Source organism: Onychomys torridus, chromosome 15 (assembly GCF_903995425.1).
Source record: "Onychomys torridus chromosome 15, mOncTor1.1, whole genome shotgun sequence".
NCBI lineage: Eukaryota > Metazoa > Chordata > Mammalia > Rodentia > Cricetidae > Onychomys > Onychomys torridus.
The window spans coordinates 49,733,912-49,761,873 of NC_050457.1; the positions used below are offsets into that span (position 1 = coordinate 49,733,912).

The 27,962-nt window shown below is 42.3% G+C and overlaps 1 protein-coding gene across 1 annotated transcript; it reads right to left on the reverse strand.

Moving 5' to 3' along the window:
* Positions 1-5,237: 5,237 nt before the first annotated feature.
* Positions 5,238-27,695, reverse strand: Dnajc21 (DnaJ heat shock protein family (Hsp40) member C21). Its single transcript, XM_036207401.1, has 12 exons — positions 27,546-27,695; positions 21,709-21,802; positions 20,013-20,136; positions 19,654-19,776; positions 18,624-18,928; positions 17,111-17,262; positions 14,663-14,750; positions 11,411-11,569; positions 10,975-11,017; positions 8,353-8,525; positions 6,429-6,504; positions 5,238-5,911 (listed from the first exon to the last, which is right to left on the reverse strand). The coding sequence occupies exons 1-12, from the start codon at positions 27,640-27,642 to the stop codon at positions 5,741-5,743; spliced, it is 1,605 nt and encodes a 534-aa protein (XP_036063294.1). The 5' UTR covers positions 27,643-27,695; the 3' UTR covers positions 5,238-5,740.
* Between the last annotated feature and the right edge of the window lie 267 nt (positions 27,696-27,962).

The following is a 27,962-nucleotide window of genomic DNA, read 5'->3' on the forward strand; positions in this document are numbered from 1 at the left end:
GAAAGGAGTCTCTAAGTCCTGAGTAGAAGGGATACATTTTTTTTAAAGATTTATTTTTATTTATTTGTAAGGAGGTAGGGGCATGCACCTGAGGGTAGGTGCTGGCAGAGCCCAGAAGGAGGTGTCAGATCCCCTGGAGCTTGACTCACAGGCAGTGTGAACCTTCTAACAGGGGCCCTGGAAATGGAAGCCAGGTCATCTGAAGCCACTATAATCAGAGTAATCTTCCTTCTCCAGCACCAGAAGATATACTCTAGTACCAGTTTGTTGTTGTTATGCTCATTATCTTTCCCTGAAGATTCTTGAGGAAGCTGTTTAGAGCCCAGAGACCTCAGGTGCAAAAACCACCTCTTGTACAGATCTCAGGTGAATGTCCACATGGAATCAAGGCAGGGCACATAGCTGACTCTTTATGGAATAGAGAAGGAACTGAGCTCAGCTGAAGAAAACATACTGACCAGGAGCTATGGGTAAAGACTGACAGTGGAATGCACATTATGTGGTGCAGTACAGAGGTGAAATACAATCGAAAAGAACAGGAACGTGGATTTAATAGATGTTTGTATGCCACATGCCCTACTAAGCTCCTTTCATATGATCTTGCATATAATTTAAATTACTAACTTAGGAAAAACCTTCTTTCAAGAGAACATGTTTAGAGATGTAATGAGTAAATCCTGGCTAGATCAGGTCTCTAACTCCTTTTACCTTGTTTTTTCTTCACTCTACTCTTATATAAATGAATGGTATGTCTCAGTTGCTATATTTTTGTTTGAGAAGAGGCCCCTCACATACCTTCCTTGATTTTCACACTCCAGCCCTTTGTTTAGTTACCCATACATCAAGAGGGTAGGGTCTTTGGGAAACAGCAAGAAGCCAGGAGGGGCTCTGGAGGGTGTTTGCATTCGTGTAGGGAGACTACATGATGCTAGTGAAGCATCAAGGAAGATCACTCCTTGAATTAAGGTGCTGTCTTCTCTGCAGCAATAGCCTAGAACTCCACTAAGCATCTTGAACATGGTGAAAATAGGGTAAAACCCCACACTGTCAGATCACTGGGCACGGCATTCTTCTTGCCTGTCCCTGACCAAAAGCCCACCCTGGTCACAAGGAGTGCATACGGATGTCATTCAGATACCCAGGGACAAATTTATGTGCTGTAAGGAAGAACATGAGGTTGCTGAGAGCAATTTCATCCCTTTCTGAGTTTAAACTTGCATTCAAATGCTTAAACTGTGTTAATGATGACTCATAGCTTTGCCATGACGTAGGTTGTTTCTACACTATCACCAGAACATAGTAAGCAGACACACTTGTTAGTGCAATGCATATTTTAGAGGGGGAACCCCTCTGCTCCAACACTTCTTGAAGAATTTATCCTCAGGCAGGGAAGACAAAAATCAAAGCAGCAAAAAGCTGAATGTAAACATATTCATCAGAATGTGATGATGATAAAAAAAAACAAAAACAAACAAAACTCACTGCTATAGGGGACTGATTAAATTATGGAAAATCAGTGCTATCCTTTAACATCTCATGTTGACATGGAACGATACATTATGTTGGTACACAAGGCTTCAAACAATATTAAGAGGAGAACTCCAACTGGAGAAAACATTTGCCTAGAAACAGTTTCGGGGATATACACAGAATGTTTCCAGCTGCAGGATCGAAGCAATATTTGTGTTTATATTATGCTGTCTTTTAGAGAATATTTTATAATTCTATTATTGAACCAATTCCTAAGCTAAAAAATGAAACCAGCTTCCCCTGAACTGCTGCTTCTTTCTGAAAAATAAGCATTAAACCCCCAAACAAAACACATGACAAATTGTCTCTAACAATCTTGCCAGAAACACACGAAAATGGCTCTTTAGCACCCTCAGCGTGTACTTTCCAATTGGCTGATTTTAGGATTAGAACAAAAGGAACACTGTGGGGATTAGAAGCAATGAACCAAACACCCTTGAAAAAAACTAAGTGGGGAGTGTGTGCCATACTGCAGGTATGGAATGCCCGCATAGACTCACGCTTTAAAGGCTTTCTCAACAGTCTGTGGTGCTACAACAGGTGACAGAAATTTAGGAATGAAGCCTTGTGGGAGCTCAACCTTGCAGGGGAATTTGGGGTCCCCTCTTCCTTTCTTGCTCCCAACCTCCCTGAGATGCGCAACTTTGCTCTCCATCACAAAGATCTAACCTTACCACAGGCCCCAAAACAAAGCAACCAAGTAACCATGGCCTGAAATTCCTGAATCCACGAGCCAACAATCCCTTTCAGGTGGTGACACACGTGTGTCTATCACTGTAATGGGACGCTAACACAGCTGAATAGCCCAGCAGCAGGGCAGCATGCATGAGTCTGGCTGGCAGAGGTAACTACTGCCTGGTCATCAGTATGTGGGACTTCTCTGGGGCTGTCACTCTTCGGTTGCTGACACAACCCTCAGACAGCACGGGTACCTTTCTGTTCTTCTCAAGTGTTCTGTTAGAGAAATGGCCAGCTCTGCATATGTACTCAAATGGACAGCGAGCTCACACCACCACCAAAGCCTGATGTTTCTAAAGGACAGGCCTAGTAGAAATGCTAATTCAGAGCCAGTGGTGGCGGCACAGACCTTCACTCCCAGCACTAGGCAGAGGCATGTAAATCTGAGTTAGAGGCCAGCCTGGTCTACAGAGTGTTCTAGGACAACCAAGGCTACACAAAGAAACACTGTCTTAAAAAACAAAATCTGATTTGTTATATGGTGAAATACCTGAATTCTTTTTTTGTTTTGTTTTGTTTTTCGAGACAGGGTTTCTCTGTGTAATTTGGGTGGCTGTCCTGGATCTCGCTCTGTAGACCAGGCTGGCCTGGAACTCAGAGATCCACCTGCCTCTTCCTTCCCAGTGCTGGGATTAAAGGTGTGCAACACTGCCACCCCCCCCACCCCCCACCCCCGCAACACCTGAATTCTTAATAAATTTGAAAACAAGGAAAATATCTGATGAAACAATCTATATATTACAGCTGTATATACTATATATACTATACACTGGCTCAGCTCCTTTGGCCTTTACATTTTCAGAATTTGGAGAAATTCCAAAATCAACTGACCGAGTATAAAGGATAATGAGCCTTTTCTATTTTCAGAAGGCACTTGGCATCTGAAATGGACACCAACAGTAAGGCCTCTACCTATTTATCGGTACAAAGCCTTCTAAAATAATTAAGGCTTACCAATTACCAACATGGTGTCCAGCTTTAGCTGGAATTCAACACAAGATCTCCTATGTCCTGTTTCTGTTCAAAGCGGTTCCTAACTTGGGTAACTGCACATGTCTGAAGGTGAGTGAGTCAATTCATGTTTGAGTCACTATGACACAAGTCCAGGGCATTGGCTTCCCGATGATATAGTAGCTTTACCTCTGCCTGGTGCAGACATAATTCTAGGGTCCCTCCAAGGATTGGGATATAAGGCTTATCCTGTTCATCAACCCTGGTGAGGACACATGATCCCAGATTGGGGCCAGACATTCAGCCCTTGTCTCATCACTTAAGCTAGATAGAAAGACAGAGTAAGGACATAGGCCCAACTTTTAAAGACATGTTCCAAAAGCCACTCAGATCAGTGGCCAGAACTGACAGTGAACTGTAAGCAGGCCGGGGAGGTAGTTTTTATATTATGGACAGCTTTTTGCCCAACCACAAATCACACTTCTAAAAAGAAGGAACATTAAAAGACAAGAGAACCTCTGCCACAACGGGCTTAATACGCCAGGAATAAAAACCTGTAACTTAAACCATTTAAGTACATATAATTTTGCTACTGAAATGACAATTTAATTTTTTCTTAGCTATCTTAAGTATTTTTGTGAGAAGCAAAGTAACAAACCCCACATAGCCAAACGCTTACAATTCTTTCAGATTAAAGGACTCAGATGTTCTGACAGCCTGCCCAGTCCATTCCTTCCTTTCATTTACGGAGGGAATCGTTTTCCTGAATGTATTTTTTTTTTTACTGGTGAGAAATTAGTTATTACATAAATAGCAACCAGCACAGCACTGTAAAAAACTGTGCATGGGGTATACATACCATCTTGATATTATTTTCATTTTTTTTTTTCCAGAGCTCACTATCCATTAAAGACTATCAGGTGCATTTACTCTTAACACTCAATCACTTGCCATCTTGTGAGTAGGCCACATTTTTACCCAGTTTCTTGTTCATGGCATCTAAGTTATTATTATTCCTAAGTACAAACAATCCAGCTGTGAGTGCCCTTGCACACTTTGTGTAGGTATAAAAGGCACACACTGAGAACTGTTTGGTCATAACGTTGAATACAACCAACTTCCTTAGACATCACCTAATTGAATACCTTTGACTTTTAAAGAAGTATGCTCCCATTTCTCAACATTCAACCCTTGGTATTTCATGAGAATTTTATCTTTTGCTCATCTGAAAGCACAAAATAAATGTCATATTAAATGACAATGGTCTTTTCAAATTTAACTATCCAAGCATTTTGTTTATATATTTTACCCATTTTCCTAATGGTGCAGTTCTAAGTGTAATCAGAATGATGAAGATCACCAATGCCTTTTCCTCTAAAATGCTATTAGAAAAGTCCCTGTCATTGAGGACTCTAGGTATTTTTTTTTTGTCTTTTTTTTTTTTTTTTCAGAGCTGAGGACCAAACCCAGGGCCACCACTGAGCTAAATCCCCAACCCTGAGGTATTTTAAACCTTACCTATGAACGAAGTGACACTTTTTCATTTGCGAACTTAGGGATAAAACAATTCCACTGACTAGAAAGCACACATTTCAAGCTAATGAACTTAAAGTTCCTCTCAACAGCAACTGTAAGAACTGCCTATTTCATCTAACCTTGTACTTCTCTAGACATAGATCACACACAGCTACAATGATTCTCTGTATTGGATATTCACTATTGCTACAGAATAAGTATTTCTTTAAGTATCACCCCTCTCTAAAAATATTTCATTAGGAAAATGGTTTGGCTAGATGTAATGGCACTTCATGCTAGCACGTGGGAGGCCGAGGAACATGCGAGCTGCAGGTCAACTAAACAGCCTGCACCTCCACAATTCAAGGAAGACAACAGATACCTTACTGATTATCACTAGTATATCAAACTAAGTCCGCACAGCTAAATCACAGAGACGTGTGTCCAGTTAGCTCTATCCTGTCACTGTCCTTAGGGGAAAAAATAACATGGGAATCCACCACTGATTATTTATAAGTAAATTTATAATGAGAGCTGGAGTAATGTCATGGTGTCAACCTCTGAGGTTTTTTTTTTTTTTTAAAGGAGTTCTGAGTTTTTGAGAAATCAGGGAGGATAACAAAAATAGAACAATAGTAAGGAAATGAAAAACATTTCAGAATTACAACACTGAAGCCGAAGGGGCACATGTATGTGTCAAAATAATTTAATTTTCCCTGTACATTTCTGTTCACATGAGAAATCAAGATACACATTTATAATATTTACCTGTCACGAAACATTCAAGTGAATTCAGATGGCAAAAGTAGAATTCAATCACTAGTGAAATGTTTAAAAATATATATATATTAAACAAAAATGTCTTTTTAAGATAAAAATAATCTTCCACAATGCAGTAAATTGCAGATCACTGAAATTTTAACTCTAGATTATTTCAGTTCAGTTTTTGGTTTCAAAATCTAGAGACAGTTAAAAGGAAGAAAGAAAGAAAGAACTGGCAGAATTCCTATCTGGTTTTACGCTTCTCTTTCTTGTTCCGACCACTTGTTACACTGTTTAAAGATGCTGCTGCTGCTGAAGCTGCTCTTGCATGACCCGTAGCCTTTAGATGATCAAACAGTTTATTCCGGGATGGAAACTCATTATGGCAGGTTGCACAGCTGATGAGGACGTCACTCTGAGGAAGAGGTAAACACAGAAGTAGTAGGCTGATAAAGTGTTGTATGTTTTAATGTCAAGGTTAAACATCAAAGAAATGCAAAATAAGTATGTTTAACAAAACTGACAGCTACCAACAAAGGTGGATGTTCTCAGAAGGCAAATCAACAAGCACTACCAGTTGTGGAGTCCCTGAGAATCCAATGGCTTTCACTCTGTAGACTAGAAGTCTGTGCTTTACAACTTAACAGGCATAACTCTTATCACCAAGGTCTTGGCTTAGTCATGGAAAATGAACTAGTAACTCTGCCAGTTTCTAGTATTTCCAATGTGCTTCTCTTTAGAGTAAAAATAAATGATAGCAGAATATACAGAATATATATTTTTATATAGGTTATACTTATAACTATGTAGAGAGACAGAATTACACACAAACTCTAGTTCATCCCTGAAAAGCTCATCCAATACACACTAACATCTTGCCGACACAAACAAGGTTCACTACAGAGGTACAGTAAAGGTGGAGATTGACCTACCACTGTTGGTGGTTCGGCAGGTACTTTGACAGATTTTTTCCCATCTTTGGTTTTCTTTCCTTTGGATTTAGGAACACTGGAAAAAAAAATTATTTTGTATAATATGAAAGTAAGAATCCTTTCTAGTTGTCATCTACTTCCAAAAACACTCAAAAGATAAAATGTATGAGTCAAGCTAGTTTGTTCATTTTAATGTCTCTAATTTACTTAATTTTCACATGTCAACAAAGAGTTTTAAACAACTTGAGATAAAAATAAAATTTGGCACAAAACTAAAAAATTTACTTGAAATAAAAGCTAAAGAAATACCCCTAAAACATTCGTGAGTATTCTCATACTTTTTCTTATTAAAAAGAAAGACACGTCACACTCCCTGGAAAACCAGTGCTATACTGAGGCTAGCCCAGAGCTCATTATGTAGGCCAGGCTGGCCTCAAATTAGTGGCAGTCCTTCCACCTCAACCTACTGAAGGCTAGGATTACTAGTGTTAGCTACCATGCCCAACTAACAATTTCCTGAACCTGATCCAGTCTGTGACAAACATTTCAAGAGTTCCACAGTACAGTGAGAATAAAAACATCATAATGCATTTTCACAAAATTAATTCATTAAATAGTAAAAAATTTACTTTTATTAAAAAAGCATCTGGGGTGACTAAAGAAAGGTAAAAAGTGTGAAAATGTCATAAAAGAAACCTATTATTTTATATGCTAACAAAGAAATTAACAGTAAAAAGTAATGTCCTTCTGCTGATCTAGTGTGTTCTCCAGTACTCCTTAAACCAAAAATCAGATCACTAGCCAGGTCAGGTTCCTCCTACTCTGCTTGAACCCAGAACATTCCTCTCTCAGTATCCTTCCTCTGTGAGTTCTAATGTGCTCTCTGCCATGTTATATGTGCTACGATTACAGGCAGGCATGATGTGCTTCATTGAAAAAAAAAAAAAGGTATGTGGGCGGCTGAGGCAGGAGGATTCCAAGTCTGGCACCAGCTTGAGCTACGCTGACAAGAACTCACGGAATCCAAGTGATTTCTTAACTGCTAAGGAATGGCCGAAGAATCGCCACAGGAGAAGCGATGACAGGCTAAGGCCCTGCTGAGAAATCAGCTTGAGGGTTAGGGGGGAAGAAGTCAGCTGAAATCTCTGAGTCCTTTCTCACTTCAGTAAAATCAGAAAACTGGACTATAATTAGTGGTTACCCAAATCCAAGAATACTTTATCATTCTATTCTCAAGTGACTATTCATGTAGAAGTCGCATGGAAAGCAAAAAACACTTAGTAGACCTAGGAAGAATTCAGGGGCCTATTGCTCCACCGCTGACCCAGTCCTCAAGTGCAAGCCCACAGGATCATTATGGAATAGGCCCATGGAACTAGACCCTTCCTCTAGCACACCAGGGCTTCTTTGAGCAGGAAGTCACCATGATGATGAGCTATAAGGTCTGACATCTTGAGGCTAGCCACAGCATGATGATGATTCAGTTAGTGCCAATCTAGTGAAGTGCGATAGGGAAACAGACTCAGAAGTAGCCCTATTCCCACAGGACTGACAAGGGCAAAGTAAGAAATTCCAGAACTGAACCACAGAGATGCTGTTGCTACCACAGTAAAATTATTGTTACTACAGCAGCATGACTGTTACCACAGTGATACTGATGGTACTACAGTGAGATTGTTACCACAGTGAGATTGTTACCACAGTGATATTATTACCATAGTTAAGACAGAAATATTTTTACTACAGAGGTTCTGATGTTAGTTACCACAGTGATACCTAATAGATGTATGTTTGGGTCTGTGTGAATATGTACACACACCTGCAGTTTACATGTAACGTAGGCAGAGGGAGGAGGTTCTGTTTTACCTACCCTCAATGAGCTCACCATGCATTACTCAGGAAATAACAGGCAACTTTGCCTTACCTTTTAGCTTCACTCTCTGGATCTTCACAGACTTCTGTGGTCTCTGTGATACAGACATTTTCTTGGGGCCTATTTTCTAATTCTTTGGCATTATCTTCACTGAAGTTTGTATCTTCTAAATCAACCTTTACTCCTTCTTCAGTTCCATTTTCATTGAAATTGTTTTCATAATTCTGGAGAACATATATGCCATTATAAAACCAATCAATCTAATAGTAATGGCTTCCCATGCATACATCTACACATGTGGAGGCCAGAAGCAGATGTCAGGTGCCTTCTACTATCACCCTCTATCTTTTTGTGACAGGGTTTCTCTCTGAACCTGGTGCTCACTGGTGGCCTAGGCTGGCTTACCAGCTAGCTCCAGGGAACTGCTTGTCTCTGCCCTCCCAGGACAGATTACAGATAAACACAACCAAGCTTGTCTTTTTTGTTTTTTTATTAATGTGGGTGTTGGGGACACAGACCCACATCTTCATACTGTGCACTGTTCTATCAACTAAAATATCCCTGTGGCCTCTATACAAATGGGCTGTAATGATGCCCACACTCATAGAAGCAGAGCTCCAGAAGAACCAAACAAGCAGGGAAGATGCCCCAAGCCCAGACACAGCAGGCCTTGTCTATGATCCCAGCACCTGGAAGGGCAAAGCCAAGGGACAATGAGTTTAAGGCCAGTTTAGACGACACAGCTCAAGGCCAGCCTGTGATAAAGAAAATGCTGCATCATAAAAATTTACAAATCGCTAGATGCTCATTATATATATATATATATGTTAGAGAAACTATAAGTGAATAGGCGAATATGAGAATAAACTTAATCTAAAATTCTAATGATACCATTGAATAATATAAAAAAAAAGAATATTAACAAAACTGGAAGGGGAGAAATTATATATACAGCCCAGTTACAATTTGATTCAATAGTAAGTAATCTATATAGAATTCAAGATGATACTTATACTCTATATTTCTTAATTACTGTGGGAAACATTCCTTTGGTAGTCAAGATAATAAGCAGTAGGAAGACTCACCATGGAAAGGTTCTGGTAAACTGTCCTTTACTAGTACAACCTTGCTTTCCTCTGAGGGACAGCTCAACAAGTTTGCAGACTCACGCTCACGTGTACTCCCCCCGCTCCCCACAAAGGTTTTCCTTCTGAACTGACTGAAGCCCTTCTGAGGTCTTTGATGTGGTTGAAGACTAGATAGTTATAATTTCCTCAGTTATGATAAAAGACAAGTTAGATATAAAAACCTTAGACTCACAAATATAAGATAGATAGGATATCTTTTTTAATATTGTAACTGTAATTCTTGTTTGATGATTGTTTTGTTATATGTAATTGTACTATGTAAAAGTTAAAACCTTCCTTTAAAAAAAAAGAAAGAAAAGGGGAAGTGCTGTGGATATCGCTCTGTGTAAATAAAGTTCTGATTGGCCAGTGGCCAGGCAGGAAGTATAGGCGGGACAAGAGAGAAGAGAATTCTGGGAAGTAGAAGGTTGGAGAGAGACACCGCCAGCCACCGCCATGAGAAGCAACATGTAAAGACACTGGTAAGCCACAAGCCATGTGGCAAAGTATAGACTAAAAGAAATGGGTTAATTTAAGATAGAAAAAGCAGATAACAAGAAGCCTGCCACAGCCATACAGTTTATAAGCAATATAAGTTTCTGTGTGCTTTCTTGGTTGGGTCTGAGCGACTGTGGGACTGGCAGGTGAGACAGATTTGTCCTGACTGGACCAGGCAGGAAAACTCAAACTACAGAAGTTAAGTGGCAGGTAGATGAGTCTTTGCCTCACTCCTCTCAGAAAGGTCCACATTTCAGTCTAACATTTGGGTCTTTGAGCCATTTGAATGAGACTATTACACAGCAAAATTATTCTTTAAAATCAAAGATTAAAACCTTCCATGATAAATAGATTAAATTTGCATATGCAATAACCAAAACCCAGATTTTCCTATGTCCATATTTTTATTGTTATCTAGACTGAAAAACCCTATCATCAGACAGATTCAATTTAAAAATAATGGCACTCCGTTAATTCCAATCAGGGAAGTTTTACATGCAAAATCTTCAAATATGCAATTAAATAAGTTACATGCATATATGGAGAAAAATGTACTAAAACCTGAAAACTTTTCCTTTTGAACAATTGTACAGGACTGGAGAGATTGTTCAGTTGGTAAACAGTGCATGCTGCACCAACACGAGGACCTGAGTTTGCACCCCAGCACCCACAGAACAAGATATTGTCTCGTATGCACTTGTAATCCCAGGACTGTAGGGGTGGCAATGAGGACCCCAAGGACTCACTGGTTTCCAACGTAGTTGAAAAATACAGCTTCAGGTTCAGTGTTTGACTCTGCATGATAGGATGAGATACCCAACAACTGCCTCTGGCACCCAAATGTGTTGTGGAAAGGCGCACACATGGACACACATCACAGACACACGGACAATAAAATTATTTTACAACCAACATAAGATAATAGTGAAGCTCTTAATAGAGAGTATATTGAACAAGAAAGTACGCTTCAAATCTACAATGGATATTACTTTATTTATAATGTATTTATTGTAGGAGTTAAGATATATAATAAAACCTTTCAACATACCTGGGCTGATTTCTGTTTCTTTTTCTTCTGTTTTTTAGAAAGCCTAAGAGCAAATAAAAATCAAAATGTAAAGTAACTGACTTTGTGAAGATTTACTAGGTAAAAATCAAAAACACTGAAATAGAATGGTAAAGAAATACTAAAAACATGTAATATCATAAAGCATGAAAATGACAGGGAATTCTCACATTATTAGAGAACACTGGACAAACTGAGTAATCAGCATGCCAACTGCATAAGAAGGAAAATGCTTCCACTACAGTCATTACATAGTCTATAAAAAAATTAGACATAAGGTCCCACCCATTTTAGCACTCCAGCGCTCCTGTTAACTGGAGGAGACAATAGTAGGTAACAACTGCCTTGGGAGGAAACACACGCTAATGCCATCTCTAACGTAACAAAAGCGTCAGTGGGATTTAATACTGTGAATTACTTCTGCTTTGGTAAATCTTCCATTTCTTCCTCAGAATTGGCATTCAACAAACTGTCATCCATTTGAGCCCCTGAAAACTGCTCTTCCTCTTCCTCCAGCTGCTGCTTTAACAATGCGACCATTTCTCGATGCTTCTTTGACTTCTCATGATTCTTCATGCTGAAAGGACAATCCGATGTAAGAGTACAGCAATCACACTCCGGGGAGACGGCAACCCCTGGACCTGCCAGCTGCATAACGGTATAGAGAGTAACAGAAGTCTCTGGGCACTGCCAGGAATCACCAGCCTGGCTAGACAAGGAAGCAGGTCTTTCTTCCCAATTCCTCTCATTAGTTCCTTTTGACTTAAATGTATTTTCTAGCCAAATCCTCTACTTTTTAGTTTGATTTTTTTTAATTCTCAAAACTGAAGTCTTTGCCAGGTTCCTTTCAATCACTAAGTTTTCGCTTAGTGTGTCTATGTCCCGGGCCATTCTCCAGGCTTCTAGGGACCTCTGGAAACTAGAAGACATCCTAACTGCAGGAGGAGGATGGGGTCTAGAGAAGAGGTGGTGTCGAGCCTCAAAGAGTAAGTTCAGTTCCTTTTGCTTTTTCAATAGCATATTCTCACCTCTTTCTTACTACTTAAATGTGGGTTCAGGCAGGTATCCCAAATATCCACACACCAAGACTAACATTAAACTGTCAAGGTGGAAACAAGTCTCAGGATACAGCTCAGGGCACAGTGTCTGGCCAGAATGCAGAGAGCCCTTGGATTTGATCTTCAGTACCACAGAAACAGTAATAAAACCCAAAGCAGCAAACTGTGTCACTGATTCATGTTCTGTTTACATTTTTTGATTCCTTGTTGTAGTTGCTACTGCTCCTTCCCACTAAAATTCTTAGACCAAAATCCCCTGGAGAAATCAAGGTCTCTTGAGTTAGAAAATAAATACTCAAAATGGTAACCACATTACCAGGTGTGGTGGCGCACACCTGTAATCTCAGCACTCAGGAGGCAGAGGCAGGTGGATCTCTGTGCGTTTGAGGCCAGCCTGGTCTACAGAGCAAGTTCCACAACAACCAGGGCTGTTATACAGAGAAACCTTGTCTCAAAAACAAAACAAACAAAAACTGTATATATAAAATTCTGCAACAGAGAAATAAAACGGGTAAAGAGGAAGGCACTGCTTAACAGAGAGGCCCAGAAACTGACTGGTAAATGCAAGGAAGAGCAGAAAAGCATCATTCAGCCTCTAATATAAAGACTGATACAGGTGTGTTTCCCTTTTCCAAAATGCCTGCTACCACAGTGGCTTAGATGTCAAATTTTGGACTAAAATGCAATGAGGTATTTTGGAACTAGTATCCAATCCTCAGCACAAAATGCATTTGTGTTTCACATATGCCTAAGAAGGTCACTTTATGCAATATTTTAAATACACTGTACGTTGACTGATATTCTCACAGTACGTCAGGTTCTGAGATTTCCAACATGGGGTATCATGTGTGCACTCAAAATTTTCAGGACTATGGAACATTTAAGATTTATAGAATGTTCATTAATAAATGTTTAATGTTTCCAAGGAAAATTCATTGCAAAAGAAATTCTAATACTATTGCACAAAAACTGGGTAATACTTAGATTGAGTGATCAATGCTCAACATCACTAAGATGACATGGGGCCCACAGAAAACACAACAGAGCTATGCAGTAGCCCGTATGTGGATGCACACCGGAACTTAAATCATAAATAAAGGGACAAACCCAGAAAGAGATACACTTTTTAAAAAGTTGCTTAAAGGACTAGTATACTGTCCAGATTAAAAAAGGCTAAATATACAAACTCATCATAAGGTCCCAGAATGTATTCTGTACTAAAGTGTGGAAATATACAAATAACGAACACACTGACGAAACTACACTATAAACAATAAATTATATAAGAGTACCATATCAATGTTATAATCTCTTAAAGTGATAACATATGTTGTGGGAGAATTGTTCACATGGCCATTCCACTGTGCCAGTAAAGTTATCTTGAGGGCTGGAGAGATGGCTCAGAGGGTAAGAGCACTGCTTGCTCTTCCAGAGCAATTCCCAGCAATCACATGGTTGCTCACAACCATCTGTAATGAGATTTGGTGCCCTCTTCTGTGTACATAATAATAAATAAATCTTAAAAAAAAAAAAAAAAGCTATCTTGAATCAGCAGTTGGCTGACCTGGATCAGCCATAGAGTTACTAGATGACTGAGGAGGTCTGCTAGAGAGGGAAAGACAGAGAGAAAAGGGACTGGGGTTGGGGGGGGGGGGGGGACTTGATCAGGAAAAACATGGAGAGAGGGCCAGCCAATTGACTCTCAGCTGTTTCCTGGACTGATCAGGTCTTTATCTCAATTTCTGACTCCCAGAATTTTTATTACACTAGAACAAATGAAGAAGTCGTTTCAAACTATCTTTTTATTGAAAAACTGTATATAGAGATATTTAGATGCAAAGAAGCATTATATATGTAATTTTCAAATTATTCAGGAAAAAAGCTATGTATATGCTTGTGCATGTTTACATGGCTAGTGCATGCAAAGTGAAAAAGCATGCAAATGAACAGTGTGTAAGCAATGAGCTAAGGAGTGCACCATTTGCTACTCCTATAACTTCTCCTTAGGTGGATTTCCAAAATAAAATTTTGTCTCTCTCTGACTGTTGCTTTTTGTCTTGTTTCTATCTCTGCTGCTTCTCTGACACCGGGGTACCCTCCAAGGGTTATCTAGCGCCTCTCTATGAGGCCCAGACCCCACTCTCTTCTGGATACACATGCTCTGCTTCATCCCTGCTAATTCAGTCCTCGGTCTCCCATGCTCTTCCTCCCTCTACAATGTCTCCACACGATGAAGCACGTCCACCTCAGCAAACATACTCTGCAGGACAACTCGAAACTGCCAAGGCTGACAGCAACCAGCTGCCGGGAGTGTGACTGTGGGAGGAAGTCGCACACCAGTGCAGAGACGACTAGATTTGGTCTCATTTCCTCACCTGTGCCAACATGATTTGTCATAGCTGACTTTCTGTAAATAGCACACAGGAATGTTGGCTGTGTTAGTGGGTATAACAGGCTTAACTACAGAAATGCCTCTTCTTATAGTACCAATCAAGAACCCCAGAGGATGAGATAGACACTGGTAACCACTGCGCCAACCACCTTCCCTGAGCACTTACTAAGTGTTATACTGTGCCTCAAAACAAAAGGCGAGTTCAAAGATGAACACTTACGCCTTTTCTGTCTTGAAGGATTTGTCACAAGCTGGGCAGTAAAGGTCATCATAAAGCTCAGCCTCCTCAGCCTCATCGCTGTCTTTACCTGTGGAAGAACAGACTATGATAAGAACCTAAAATGTTAACAGAGTATGCATCCTTAGATCCACACAACTCAGAAATAAAAATTTGTATTTCTTTACAAAAAAATGCTCTTGGTATTTGAGTTGTCCCTTTTGAACATTGCTGTGTTTATTAAAGGAATTAATCAAATTAATCACCTCATCCTCCAGGTTCTTTTCTTAAATTTGTTCAGAACACTCAGAAAATCCTTAAAGCCCTAACCGTGAGTCAAGTCAAAAACATGAAGTAACACTGCAATGCCTTTCCCATGAGGCTTTTTTCATCTTCTTCAGAAAGATTTGCTACAAACATACTTTCAAACTGTGAACTAACATGCTTAAGCTTAGTTTATAGCATTCTCTCATTACCAACAAAGTCATAAACAGCTTATTACATGTAAAGTTTAGCACTGTTCATACAGACCTTTTTCATAGTCTGAGGCTTATTATAACAAAATGACTCCTATCAATACAGTATATAAGACCTAAATGACTAAAAAGTTTAAATGAAATTCTTTACATATTTCTTATTATCTACTTTTAAAGAAATAAGTAAAATGACTGCTATCTGGAATGTTTTCATATCAATAAGGATCCCAAAGTGTCTCATAGTCTACATTGTGGTTCTTTGCAGATAGTACTATGATTCTGAAAGACATTCTGACTGAAATCAATTAACAGCCAAAACACATCCTACGTCCTATGGTCAATGCTAACTTCAGCAGATCCCTAACTGAGGATGCCTGAAACCTTGGACAGTACAGAACCAGATAAATTAATGCCCTTTCCATTTCAACTCCATACTTATAAAACACATAGAAAACTATAGCTCCATAGTTTCAAGCCTGATAGCAAAACAGGCATGGCTTTCCTTCAGTTTCCTGGACACCATTGCAACGATAGCATATGATCTTTCTCCTTTCTTCTTACCTCTAGAACTTTCATCTTCTATTTAAAGAAAACACTCTTTGGCATATTCCATGTCAGCATCTGTAGTTTCATGTTTTGGGGTCATCATTACATTAAGGTTATTTGACCGCAAGTACTACGAAACCTTCACAACTAGTCTGCTATCTATTTGGCTAGGAAGTGATTAAGAGGTACTCAGTGACTAGGAAGGTATATACTGTATAGATACTCTCACAGAGAGATTGGGACAGTGCAGGATTTCATCACCCACAGACCAAGGCACAATTTAAAATGTAGAGGAGTTATTCCTGAATTATTATTCCATGTACCATTTCAGACCACAGTTGGCTGAAAGTCATTCAAAGTGCAAAAAGTAAAATGCAGAATAAGGTAGGGCTACTATATGTAATGCAATTTTTTTTTAATTGCATATGTACTTCCAACATTTCCCATGCATGTAATCATCCTTAATATAACAAACAGTTAACTAAAATTCTGGCTCATTATTAAACCACTCATATCTTAATAACTTTGAAAAAAAAGATTTATTTTATCATCTGAGTTACTTGCCTGAAAATCTACAGTTTATAAATAAGTAAAATTAGCAAACTATATTCAGATCAGCTTCATAGATGGAAGAGTTGGGAATGAGGAAATCAGGATTACAGGTAGTCCCCAAAATGGCTAAACCTTGCCTTTTAAAATACATACTTGTCTGCCTAATAATAAAAGCAGAGAAAAGAAATATTCTAGTACTTCAAAAAGTATCTTCCACAGGTCATAAGACACATAGCAAAGAGATTCCTGCATAGCAACTACTGTCCTAAGAGAGACATTAAAACTTGCTGGGCATGGTGATGAATGTTTTAAATCCTAGCACTCCAGAGGCAGAAATAGGTAGATCCCTGAGTTTGAGGCTAGAAGGTCTACAGACCTAGTTCAAGGATACCAGGTCTATAAAGGGAAACCCTGTCTCAAAAACAAACAAAAACCAACTCACATACTGCTTAACAAAATGTTCTTCTTTTTTAATAATTTATTTTCATTTTCTGTGCATTGGTGTTTTGTCTGCATGTATGTCTTTGTGAGGGTGTCAGATCTTGGAGTTACAGTTGTTAGCTGCCACGTGAGTGCTGGGAATCGAACCTGGGACATCTGAAGAGCAGTAAATGTTCTTAACTGTTGAACCATCTCTCCAGGCCAACTAATGTTTTTTAATTGCCATAAAATCCCTCCAATTTCTAGTTCCTTACAGAAAACAACAAAATTGAAACTGAGGCACTGAACCAATGAAGTAGAAGTCAGGTGTTAACCGGGCTTTCACCTGCTCATCCATTCCCTAGTGTCTGACACCTGGGCCACTACAGGCATCTAAGTACACACAATTTAATAACATTTACTTTCCAAAACTATTTCAAAGAGCAAGAAAAATTACCATCCACTCCATCTTTGGGCTCCTGTTCCTCCACTTCATTTTCATCGGATCCATCTCCAAACTCCTTTTCGTACCTCGCTTCCATCTCCTGGAGCTCCTTTTCCAGATTGGCCACAGTCATCCAGCTCTGCTCTCTGTACTGCTCTGCCAGTCTAGACACACAGCACAGCCTCATTGCCACTGGAAAGCACAGCTCTGCAGGGAGGGCTCTAAACCTCCCCCACGGTGCCAGTGAGTGCAAACCTCCCACCCATCACAGCTAAAACAGGGGCGCAGTCACCAGCATCTGGCTGGTTTTACCCGCTCTACTAAGTAATAGGACTTGAAATACAAACCCCAGCAGCTCAGCCAAGGCTTCAGGTCACTTTAAGTGTCAAAAAAAGTAAAAGATAGTGTGTGGGTTTGGGTAGAATTTTAGTAAATGAATAACCTGTGTTTAAGAAAATGCTGGGCAGCAGTGGTACACGCCTTTAATCCCAGCACTTGCCCTCAGGAGGCAGAGGCAGGAGGATCTTTGAACTGGAGGCCAGCTTGGCCTGCAGCATGAGTTCCAGGACAACCAGGGCCACACAGAGAATCCCTGTTTCAGTAAACCAAAACAAACAAAAAGCCACCCAAAACCAAAAGCCTTAAATACTCTAGGCACAAAATTTTTACAAGAACTCAACAACAAAATATTGCAGTCAAGTGGGATGACAGGAGTACCAAGAGGCAGCCCTGCATGGCAGCTGACAGCAGGCTCTGCACTGGAAGATGGCTCAGCAGCAGCAGACTCCCTAGCCTGGGGGTCTGGAGTCCACATAACAAACAGAGGGAAGAACTGACCCAGGCGAGCTGCCCTCTCCACTGAGTGCCCCATCCCACATTACAATTTTTTTTTTTTGGTTTTCCAAGACAGGGTTCTCTGTGTAACAGCCCTGGCTTTCCTGGACTTGCTTTGTAGGTAGGCCATGCTGACTTTGAGATCCACCTGTGTCTGCCTCCCTGGGATTAAAGGTGTGTGCCACCACACTTGGCTCAAAATTAATTTTTTTAGAAGTCAAAAAAAAAGTTTGTTTTTTTTTTTTTAAAGAGCAGGGCTCTGGATTAGAGTTCTTGAGCCCCATTCCCAGCTATGACTTACCAGCTACATGCCTCATTTCCTCACAAGAATGAGAGAAAGCAGAAATCATTTGAAACAGACCCTTATACAGAATAAGGATTCAATTAACATTAGTTACTTACAAACTTTAGGAGAATAGAAGATCTCAAGTATAAAGGGCCTCTGAAGGAAAATACGTAACCAAACCCAGAAGTATTTACCCAGGAGGTAAAGAAACATTACCCAGTGCCAGAATTTGGAGATTGAAAAAGAAGGAAAACCGTGTTATAAGCTGTAGGCATGAGGAGGATTGAACTTCACCTGGGAGCATCATGCTGGCTCCCTACTGACCTGCTCTATCATGCTGACCATCTTACGGACAGCCACCCTGACCCCACATCAGCAGAAAGGATGTACTCCCACACTGCATACTTGGCCTGCTTCAGCTTCTGCTGCCTCCGCATCTCTTCTGCCTTCCTGGCCTTCTCTGCATTCTGCTCCTCCACAAGCTTCCGATGGGCCTGTACTCTCTTATCTCGTTTCCGAATGAAGGCTACAAGCTGGCGCACCAGTTCATTTTTCTCTTTCCTTGCTTTGTCTCGAATTTTTTTGTTTTCTTTTTCCATTGCCCGTTTTTCCCAGCGGTTTGAGGCTTGCCGAGTATCATATTCTTCCTTCCAAGCAAAATTCTTTTGTGTGCAGAAACTCTGCCAGTAAGCGTAGAAAGGGTGTACCACCTAGTGACAGGAAATGCGTAGAATTATGTTAACTTAAATCTCTTTTAAAAGGTAGTAGATTTTAAGGATTAAAACATCGTCTACCTTTCTTTTCCTGTATCTAAGATGACCTGTTCTGTGCTAACTTTTGCAGTGCTGGGGACTGAAGCCAAGGCCTTTGTGCACACATGATGAATGGTGTACCACTAAACCACAACTCTAGACCCTCACACATTAACATTATTAACTGTAGAGAAGACAGATCTCTTAACAGACTTTACAGGATAAGACATTCTCCACGGCAGTTTAGACAAGAAAGAAAACAGTCTCACTGGCCACAGAGCAACCACACAACCACAGGGAAACAAGTCCAGAGCGGGCACTGAGAGACAGCTGCAAGCTCCGGCCAGTGGGAGAAGTGAGGGAGAAGGCCGGGTTAGGGACAAAAAGGGATTTCTTTTAAAACTAGAAAACCCGGGCTGGTGAGATGGCTCAGAGGTTAAGAGCACTGACTGCTCTTCCAGAAGTCCTGAGTTCAATTCTCAGCACCCATATGGTGGCTCACCACCATCTGTAATGAGATCTGGTGCCCTCTTCTGGCCTGCAGGCATACAAGCTGTATACATAATAAATAAATAAATCTTAAAACAAAACAAAACAAACAAACAAACAAGAAACAAAACAACAACGCTAGAAAACCCAGTGAGAGAACCTAACTGTCAAATGCAATGTAATTTTTCTTTTACCGTGTCATAGTCACTCTGGGAGTCACCGAAGCTTGGAAAATCCTCTACATCTCCCTCTGACATACATTCAAGTTCTTCTTTTGCTATCAGCTCAAAGACATCACGATACACTGCATAGAAACCCTACAACAAAATAAAGCAAAGCCAGAAACAGTCTAAGTGCAGAAAACATGGGACAGGATTTAAAGCTGACGAAGTATAAGTCCCAGCTTCACTACCTCAAGTGCCCTGCATTCACACGTGCCCACAGCTTGAACTTGAACAGACGTGCACCTCATTTTCTACTGTAATTTTAAGATCTCTTTGCATTTGAGTTTTAGTTAACCACTTGATGAGAAATTAGAAGTTCCCCATCTTACCTTTTCATCGTCTCCATAACCAGAGTAACAGGTGACAGTGAAGTAATGAAGCAAATCCAAACTGTCATCTTGGTATTCTCCATCAAGCCCTCCTTTAAGTAAGGCCTCTCTATGATTATCATACCTAAAAGAATTTTAAAAAATGAAAAGAGCGGGACAAAAAAGGACTTGTTTTAAATACAATTATATAAAAATTCACGAGGACTCTTTTTCTGAATCAGCCAAAATAACAACATATGTTTCAACACATGCAATCCATAACCACACAATTTAAAGGAATTCTGGACACTAAGAGATTTGGGAGACTTTCTAATACTGTATACAGCCCTAGCCTCCATCAACTGGGAATTCTACACTGTCTCTCAGCAGGTAGTGAAATCCACAGGAAAGACAACCACTAAATGGAACACTATAGAACATAATCTGGTTCATACACTAAGTTTACATTTATGACCTAGGAATTTACCAAAATTTACCTGAAAAATGTATTTACATTTATATAAACTTCATCTAAGACAGACAGACACAGACACACACACACACATCCCAATTACTCTTCATAAGAAATCTGTAATAGTATTTATTACTATTATCATCCTTGCTTAACACAGCAGGAAACTGTTGCTCAGTAATATTAAGTACTAGTTGTTCACTATCATAAAGTCTGTAAGCAGCAAGAGCAGAACTGAAACCCAGGTCCTTTTTACTGCTAAGGCCAGGGTCCTTGCCATGAAATGGAACAAGCTCCAGGGGGCAGGAGCATTGCTAAGTGACAGGAGCATCACAGGCAGGCGCTTTAATCGAGTCTTGGACCAAGAAGACAATCTACAATCTAAATAGGAACTAACGGACAGGAAGCTAGGGAGGAATACCAACACTCTAAAAGGAACACTAATTCCTTGGTTTTGGTTTTGGAGGCAGGCTCTCCCTATGTAGCCCAGGTCACTCTTGAGGCCAGGGGACTACAGGCATGTGCAGACATCTGGCTTTAGGACAAAGCTCCAAAATCCCTGCACAGAGGAAAGTTGAAGATCTTCTATGTGATTTAAAAGAATTCCCTTCCTATCCTTTCTCTTTTGAGAGCTAGTGTGTTGTACAATGTTTAAAACAGATGCCTTTCACAGCAGCACTTTCTCAACAGCAGGATTTTCCACTGTGTCTGAGTTCAAACCTAACCATTTGCAGCAAAGAGCTGAGCTGAAAACTCAGAACTCCAAACATATAAGTTCTTGTTACAAAATGAAACTATATTATAAGCTCATCTTTGTTGAAAGTATTTATTGTATTTATAGAATAAAATTTACTTCAGTACTCTGTAGAAATGTGTTATAATTTTTATATTAAATGGAAAAGTGATGCTAGAGACAAAACTTCCCCCTTGTGCAACAATACAGCTGTCTGTCCTACACTAAAGGACCTCTCAGTGAGAAACCATTTGTGCTGCCCGAGTTAACGCTACGTAACCACCAAACTTGCGTCATGATGGAGAACAGCAGACACCTGGAGTAATCGTCTCTAAAGTGCCTCCTACCCACAGACTGCACTTTCTGTAACCAAGAAGGGGCAGGTGCTCACAGTACTCCCCCAACCACACTCCCCAACCACTCAGGCTGTTACACTGTAAGAGACCACCAAGCCCCGTGACAATTCCTGCTAACAAATGGAAGGAGAGTGAGGATGACAACACAATGCTCACCATGCTCTTTCCTGAGGGTCACTCAACACGTCGTACGCAGCTTGAATTAATTTAAACTGCTCGGCTGCCTCTGCGGCATTATCCAGATTTTTATCTGTTAAAATAAGTCACAGAAACTTAGTCACAGAAAAAATAGATGCATGCGCCATCAAACTGGCTCAGTGGGGAAAGATGCTTGTTCCCAACCCCAAAGACCTGATTCAGTTCTGGAACCAATATGCCAGAGAAAGAGAGGTTGGACTCTTGCAAGCTGTCCAGCCTCTGGCCTACACATGATCTCTATATACCCTCCATGGCATACTCATGTGTATGCCAGGTACCCACATGTACACAGATATGTATGAATCTTTGTGTTTTCTTTTAAATAGGCTGTATACCATGTACTCACATGTACACAGATGTGTGTGTGTTTTTTCTTTTCTTTTAAATAGGCTGGGCATGCTTAGTCTACATAGCTAGTGCCAGGCCAAGGATACAGGAGAGAGAGAGACAGAGACAGAGAGAATGTTCATTTAACAGGGGTTGGCAACATGGCACAGTAGATAAAGGTGCTGCCCATCAAGCCTGATGGCCTGCATTCAATCACTGAAATCACTGACTACTACAAGTTGTCCTCTGACCTCCACATGTGCACCTTTTCACACATGCACACACAGAGGCACATGCTAATTATTCTTTTCTTAGGTATGCCTCCGTAACTACAACACTCGAAAAGCATCTCTGCCTGCCAGTGGCAGCCAGCAGTGGTCTCTGACTTCACCCTTGTACAGGCCCTTCTCATCAGCAGTGCTAGTCTGACCAACAGCAGGCACAGAGGAAGCCATGGTATGGTATGAGACTGGACTGGACGGCAGCTCCTGTTCAAGGCTCTCGCCCTCTCCTGGAACACTCTTGTCACAGTGTGCTAGAGAAGTTCAGGGTCAAGAACAGAGGGCAGGAAGGAACAAAAAGAGACCTGCCAACAACCATGTCCGTGAGTCTGGAAACAGGTCCTCTCAACAGTGGTGGGACAGCCTTAGTAGAAGCTGTAGCCAAGCCATGCCCACATTCTAAGCTTCAGAACCTTTAGAGTCTACACAATGAACTGGTGCACATTGTTTTTGTTGTTTAAAACCCTAAGGCTTTGGTAATTGTGTCCTGTCGTAAGTGAATACTACATTCAGAAATTAAACATCTGAATCTAACATGAAACACACCAAGTTCTTTAAGCTACTACTCAACACCTGTCTTCTAAGAGTTTAGAAGATATGACAGAATGTGTTCCCTCCAAACAGCCATGCAGCCTTACTGTTTGTCTAAGTGACTCATGAGGGCATCTTGTCCCCTCTCATCTGATCCCAGGTCCTACGAGTAGCTTTCTACCCCATATCTAGCATTGATATTTTCCAAGCATAGCAGTTTGCCATGCCTCTTCCATCCTATGGGACTAAAATTAGTCTTATATTAACTAAAAACAATTTCTACTTCTATAGGCCTCACTTTCCACGAGAATTCACACAACATACTACTAATCCTTTCAGAGTGCACCCATTTGAAGACAGGCAGCATTACTAATCATGTGTTTCGACTGAAAAGGTCCCCCACGGGCTCATAAGTTTGAATGCTTCATCCCAGTTAGTTAAACTGTTTGGAAAGGACTAGGAGGTGTGGCCTTGCTGGAGCAAGCTTTGAGGTTTCAAACAACTAGCACCATTTTGAGTTACTTCTTCCTGCCTCCTACTTGGAGATCAAAATATAAGCTCTCAGCTGCTGCTCCAGCCACCTGCTACCTGCTGCTACCTCTGCTCCACCGTCATGGACCAACCCTCTGAAACCATACACCCAAAAGAAACTCTTCTGTTAAGTTGCCTTGGTCATGGCATCTTATCACAGCAATAGTCAAGACATAACAGTGCCGTTCAAATTAAACAACCTAAAAGTTTAGAAAGCTGGCAACTGATTCTTCTTACAGAAACAAAAACAGTGCTAGCCAGGGGTGTGTGCATGTGTGTTCTTTTTTATCAGTACTACTGCACCTTGTCCAACTCCTTCCCATTCTTTCCCTCCCCAAAGAAATTTGCAGAAAGCTAAAAGGGTTTTGTTGTTGTTGTTTTGTTCTTTGTATTTTCGAGACAGGGTTTCTCTGTGTTGTCCCAGCTGCCCTGGAACTCCTCTGTAGACCAGGCTGGCCTCGAACTCACAGAGATCCATCTGCCTCTGCCTCCTGAGTGATAGGATTAAAGGTGTGCACCACCACTGCCAGGCAGAACTTTTCTTAAATGTTTTCTGTCACATGGCTTTCATTTTACATAAGATGACTGTGTTGAACTGAGATTAACAGCAGGACTCTTAACGAAACAAGCAATAAGAGAGTCTACATTTTGACAGAGGTATTGCAAACAGTCACCTGAGGTTTACCAGGCATCCATGGTTGCACTATTCTGTGTAGTTTTCTGTTACCTCCTAAACCTTCTTACAGTGCCTTCTGGAAGACGTTGTTGGATTGCCCCTTGCAACACCTTGCTCTGAGAAGCATCCCTTCTCTGCAGGGCTCCACTCCTCTTGCCATGCTCTCCCATGGCACCCCCATGGTGATACAGCCCTGTGCCTGGTCACTGCCCTCTACTCTCCATTCCTTCAAGATTTACACCTTTTAACTAACAATCAGTCTCTACCGCCAATCCTTCTGCTCCCCTTCTGGGTTCTCTCTTCTACCCACTCCTCTCACCCACTGAAATGCTGCATCCTGCTCAGGGAGGATGAGGTACTTGGGTATTCCTGTCCTCACCTCCAGGCTGCCGCCCCCTCCCTGAAGCACACTGTCCCATTACAACCAGAGAGAGAGAGAAACTTGAAATGCTGGCATTTATCTCCCTGCTGTTTCCAGTTCTTCTGTGATTTACCAAAGTTTAGGCTAAACTCCTACCCTAAAGTTAATAAATCCTCCCTGCCTGCCCCACTTAGCTGGTTCTGCTAGCCTCTCTCTTCTGCTCCCTCCTCCCTCTAACAGGCATACTGCCACTCTATGGTCTCCACCTAGATGTTACTTCTTCACAGCCAAATTTCCCGGGTGGCTTTTCCCATCTCTCTCCCCCATATACATATATGTGTGTGTGTGTATACACACACACACAGAGCTAGCCCAGGTGAGCACATGGACTCATCAACACCTGAATGTGCCCTCCCTCACACAGCCCTTCTCTCCTAGGACACTGTTTTCTCTCCTGTGTCTTCATAGAACATTTTGTTCAACCAGGGCAGGGACCTCTCCTGCCTTGCTCGCCTGGCAAAGAACAGAGAACAGCCATGGGATGACTTTTAGAAGGCTACTTCTCTAAATCAAGGTTCAGCTGCCCAAACATCTCACACAGTGCCCTGCACACACAACGAAATCAAACATTTATTGACTGAAAGGCCCAACAAAGCAAGCATACTGAATCATGTGTCTCCAATCCAAAGGTATTTAGGATGCTATGACTCATGATATTCAGGAGAGACTGCAGTCAGTTCCTCACAGGTTTGGCTTCCAAGCCAATCAGTAATACGTCTTCCCACTTCTTCCTTCCCTCCTTCAACTGTCCAACTCACCATTCATTTTCCTCTCTATCAGCTCTCCACCAGGACCTTTCTCCTGCCCTTGGCCCAAAGGGCCCATCCCTGTCCATTGTCTCCAGGCCTCTTCAGTCCTCAATTGCCTTCATGGTACCTTCCTAGACATTATAATAAAACCAGCAAGGACTCTATATACTAGCAAAATAATTAATAATAGTGCTTAGCCTAATATCTAAAGCCCAATATCTACAATTTGATTTCAGTCTACGCTCCAAGAATGTTTTATTATCTTATCTTCAAAATTACATATGCACTTGCCATTAGAATTAATTCTCTGTCCTGCCCTTTCCCATTCTGAAAGTCAAGGAACTCCCAATTTCTTTTTAATTCCTAACTCAGCTTTTAATGATAATTAGCCCTTACTCTATGAAAATGTGTTTCTGCCACCTGTACACTTTCTTTGAGTTTATTTACTTTGGCTCTTTCTTTTGACTTCCTGCAATGCTAAAAGTTCTGTCCTTTCAACGACAGGTGTGTGTGTGCGCGCGTGCACGCGTGCGTTTATGTGTGTGTGTGTGTGTGTGTGTGTGTTTGTATGTGTGTGTGTGCGCGCGCGCGCGCGCGCACATATGGTCTCATTTATTGTCATCACACCAATACCTATGCTGCTTCTTCCATCTACTACAGACCTTCCCACTCTGGGCCTCCAGTCTTTCCTTCACTCTCTCCCAAACCATCCTGTGGCCTTCCTGTCAGCAGTGCTCTTCCTGAAACAGCACCCTGTCCAAGGTCCTCTCTGGGTCCAGAAGCAGCCTCAGCATCTCTCAGCACACAGTGGCAACCGTTCCCATTACTTGGGTGCTTACTAGTTGCTCAACCCAAATAGCAATCAGACTCTTTTGCTCAAGTTTCAAACCCAGGGCAAACGGCTGAGGTGCCTATTTAACAGGATCGGCTCAGACCTAGCCTCCAGATTCTCCCAGCATCCTCAGTCCCTACCTGTTGCAGGTTATAACTTGCACACCCCACCCTCTACCCTGAACTCTCCAGTTCAGAGGCTGGGCTGCCCTTCCCTATATAATCCAGACATTTTGGTTACCTGCCCTTTTTTGTACCTTTGGCCTTCCGGCTGCTGTACCTCCCTCCCCCTCCCCCTCTCCCCACACGGCTCAGGATCATGTCCACTTTTCCCTCCAGATGTGTGCCCTGAATATGCTCTCCCTTTTACCTGTAACAAACTTTCTTCTCCACCATACCTAGGAGCAGTCATTTCCTTTCCTTTTTTTTTTTTTTTTCCCATTCACACACTAACAGTTTTCATGTGCATAAGGCATGTTTTCCTAGCAAGACTCTGAGGCCCCTGTTTTAGCATTTCAAAATCTACGTATTATACACTTGTGCAAGTGACTTGCATTCTCCGGACACGTATGAGAAAAACTAAGTTATGTTTATATTATATGGTATACTTTTTTTCTATTTTAAGCTTGTTTAAAGGAAGTGCATACTACTTACTACTCAAATAAGGTTTATTTACTAGTACCTATTAAGTCCTACGTACGCATAACCACCTCATGTAAACTCTAGGATGAACACCCTGAAGCTAAAGTGAAACGATGTAAAAAGATAAAAGGTAAACCAGCCACACCTGGTGGCACAGGGCAGTAATCCTAATTACTCACGAAGGGGAGGCAGGAGAATGACAAATTCAAAGGCTGGCTTGGCCTTTGGGTGAGACCCCATCCCAAGATGACTTCTTAAAAAACACAGGCTGCTGTAGTTGGCTGGCAGAGCGCTTGCCAGCAGGTGCGCGGCGGCGCTAAACGGGGCGAGGCGGAAAGCTTCTTGGGACTCTCAGAAAGACGGGACTCGACTACTAAGTTCCGTCGTCTGGGAGGTAGATCGGACTCGGTAAAAGTCACCACAAACCCCATTGCACGGCAACACAAACCATGCCGGGGAAGCAAACTCCTAAGGAACCTCAGGGAGTTCGCCGGGCAGCCCACCCAACTAGAAGTCGCCGTGGGAAACTCGTGTCCAGTGCAGGGAGCCTGGCAAGTCTGAAGGCGGGCGCCAGCAGGCCGGTTTAAAAAAGCCATTCCCCAGCCGTGGGCGGAGGGAGGCTCGACCGGCCGGCCGCTGCAGCCGCTTCTCCTCCTCCGCGGGGTGGGCAGGACCGCGCCGTCCGCACCGCGTGCGGCCCGCCAGGCCCGGCCGGGGTCTGGCGGGCGCGGGGAGGGCGGGGAGGGCGGGGAGGGCGGGGACGGGGCCGCCCGGCTTCCCCGGCCCGCCGCCGGTCGGTCACCTACCCGGGTGCCACCTGAGGGCCAGCTTCCGATAGGCCTTCTTGAGCTCCTCCTCGCTGGCGTCGCGCCGCACCCCCAGCGCCTCGTAGTGACACTTCATGGCGGGGCTGGACGCCGGGCCGGGAACGGGGCCGGAGCCGGAGCCGGGGCCGGGGCCAGGGCCGGGGCCCGGGGCGGGGCCGACGCCCGGGCCCGGGCCGAAGCGGCGGGGGCGGCGCTGGTTGTCCTCTCCTCCGGCGGGAGCCCGGCGCCAGCAGCCGGCCAGCCAGCGAGCCCGGCGGCGGCGGCGGCAGCGGCGCGGGGCGGCGGAGGCGCGCGGCGGCGGACGTCGCGGGCTGCGGCACGCGGGCGCGCGGAGGGGGCGGCGCCGGCGGCTCCGCATGGGCGGGGTCTGGGCTGGGTTCCGGCCCAGCCGCGCGC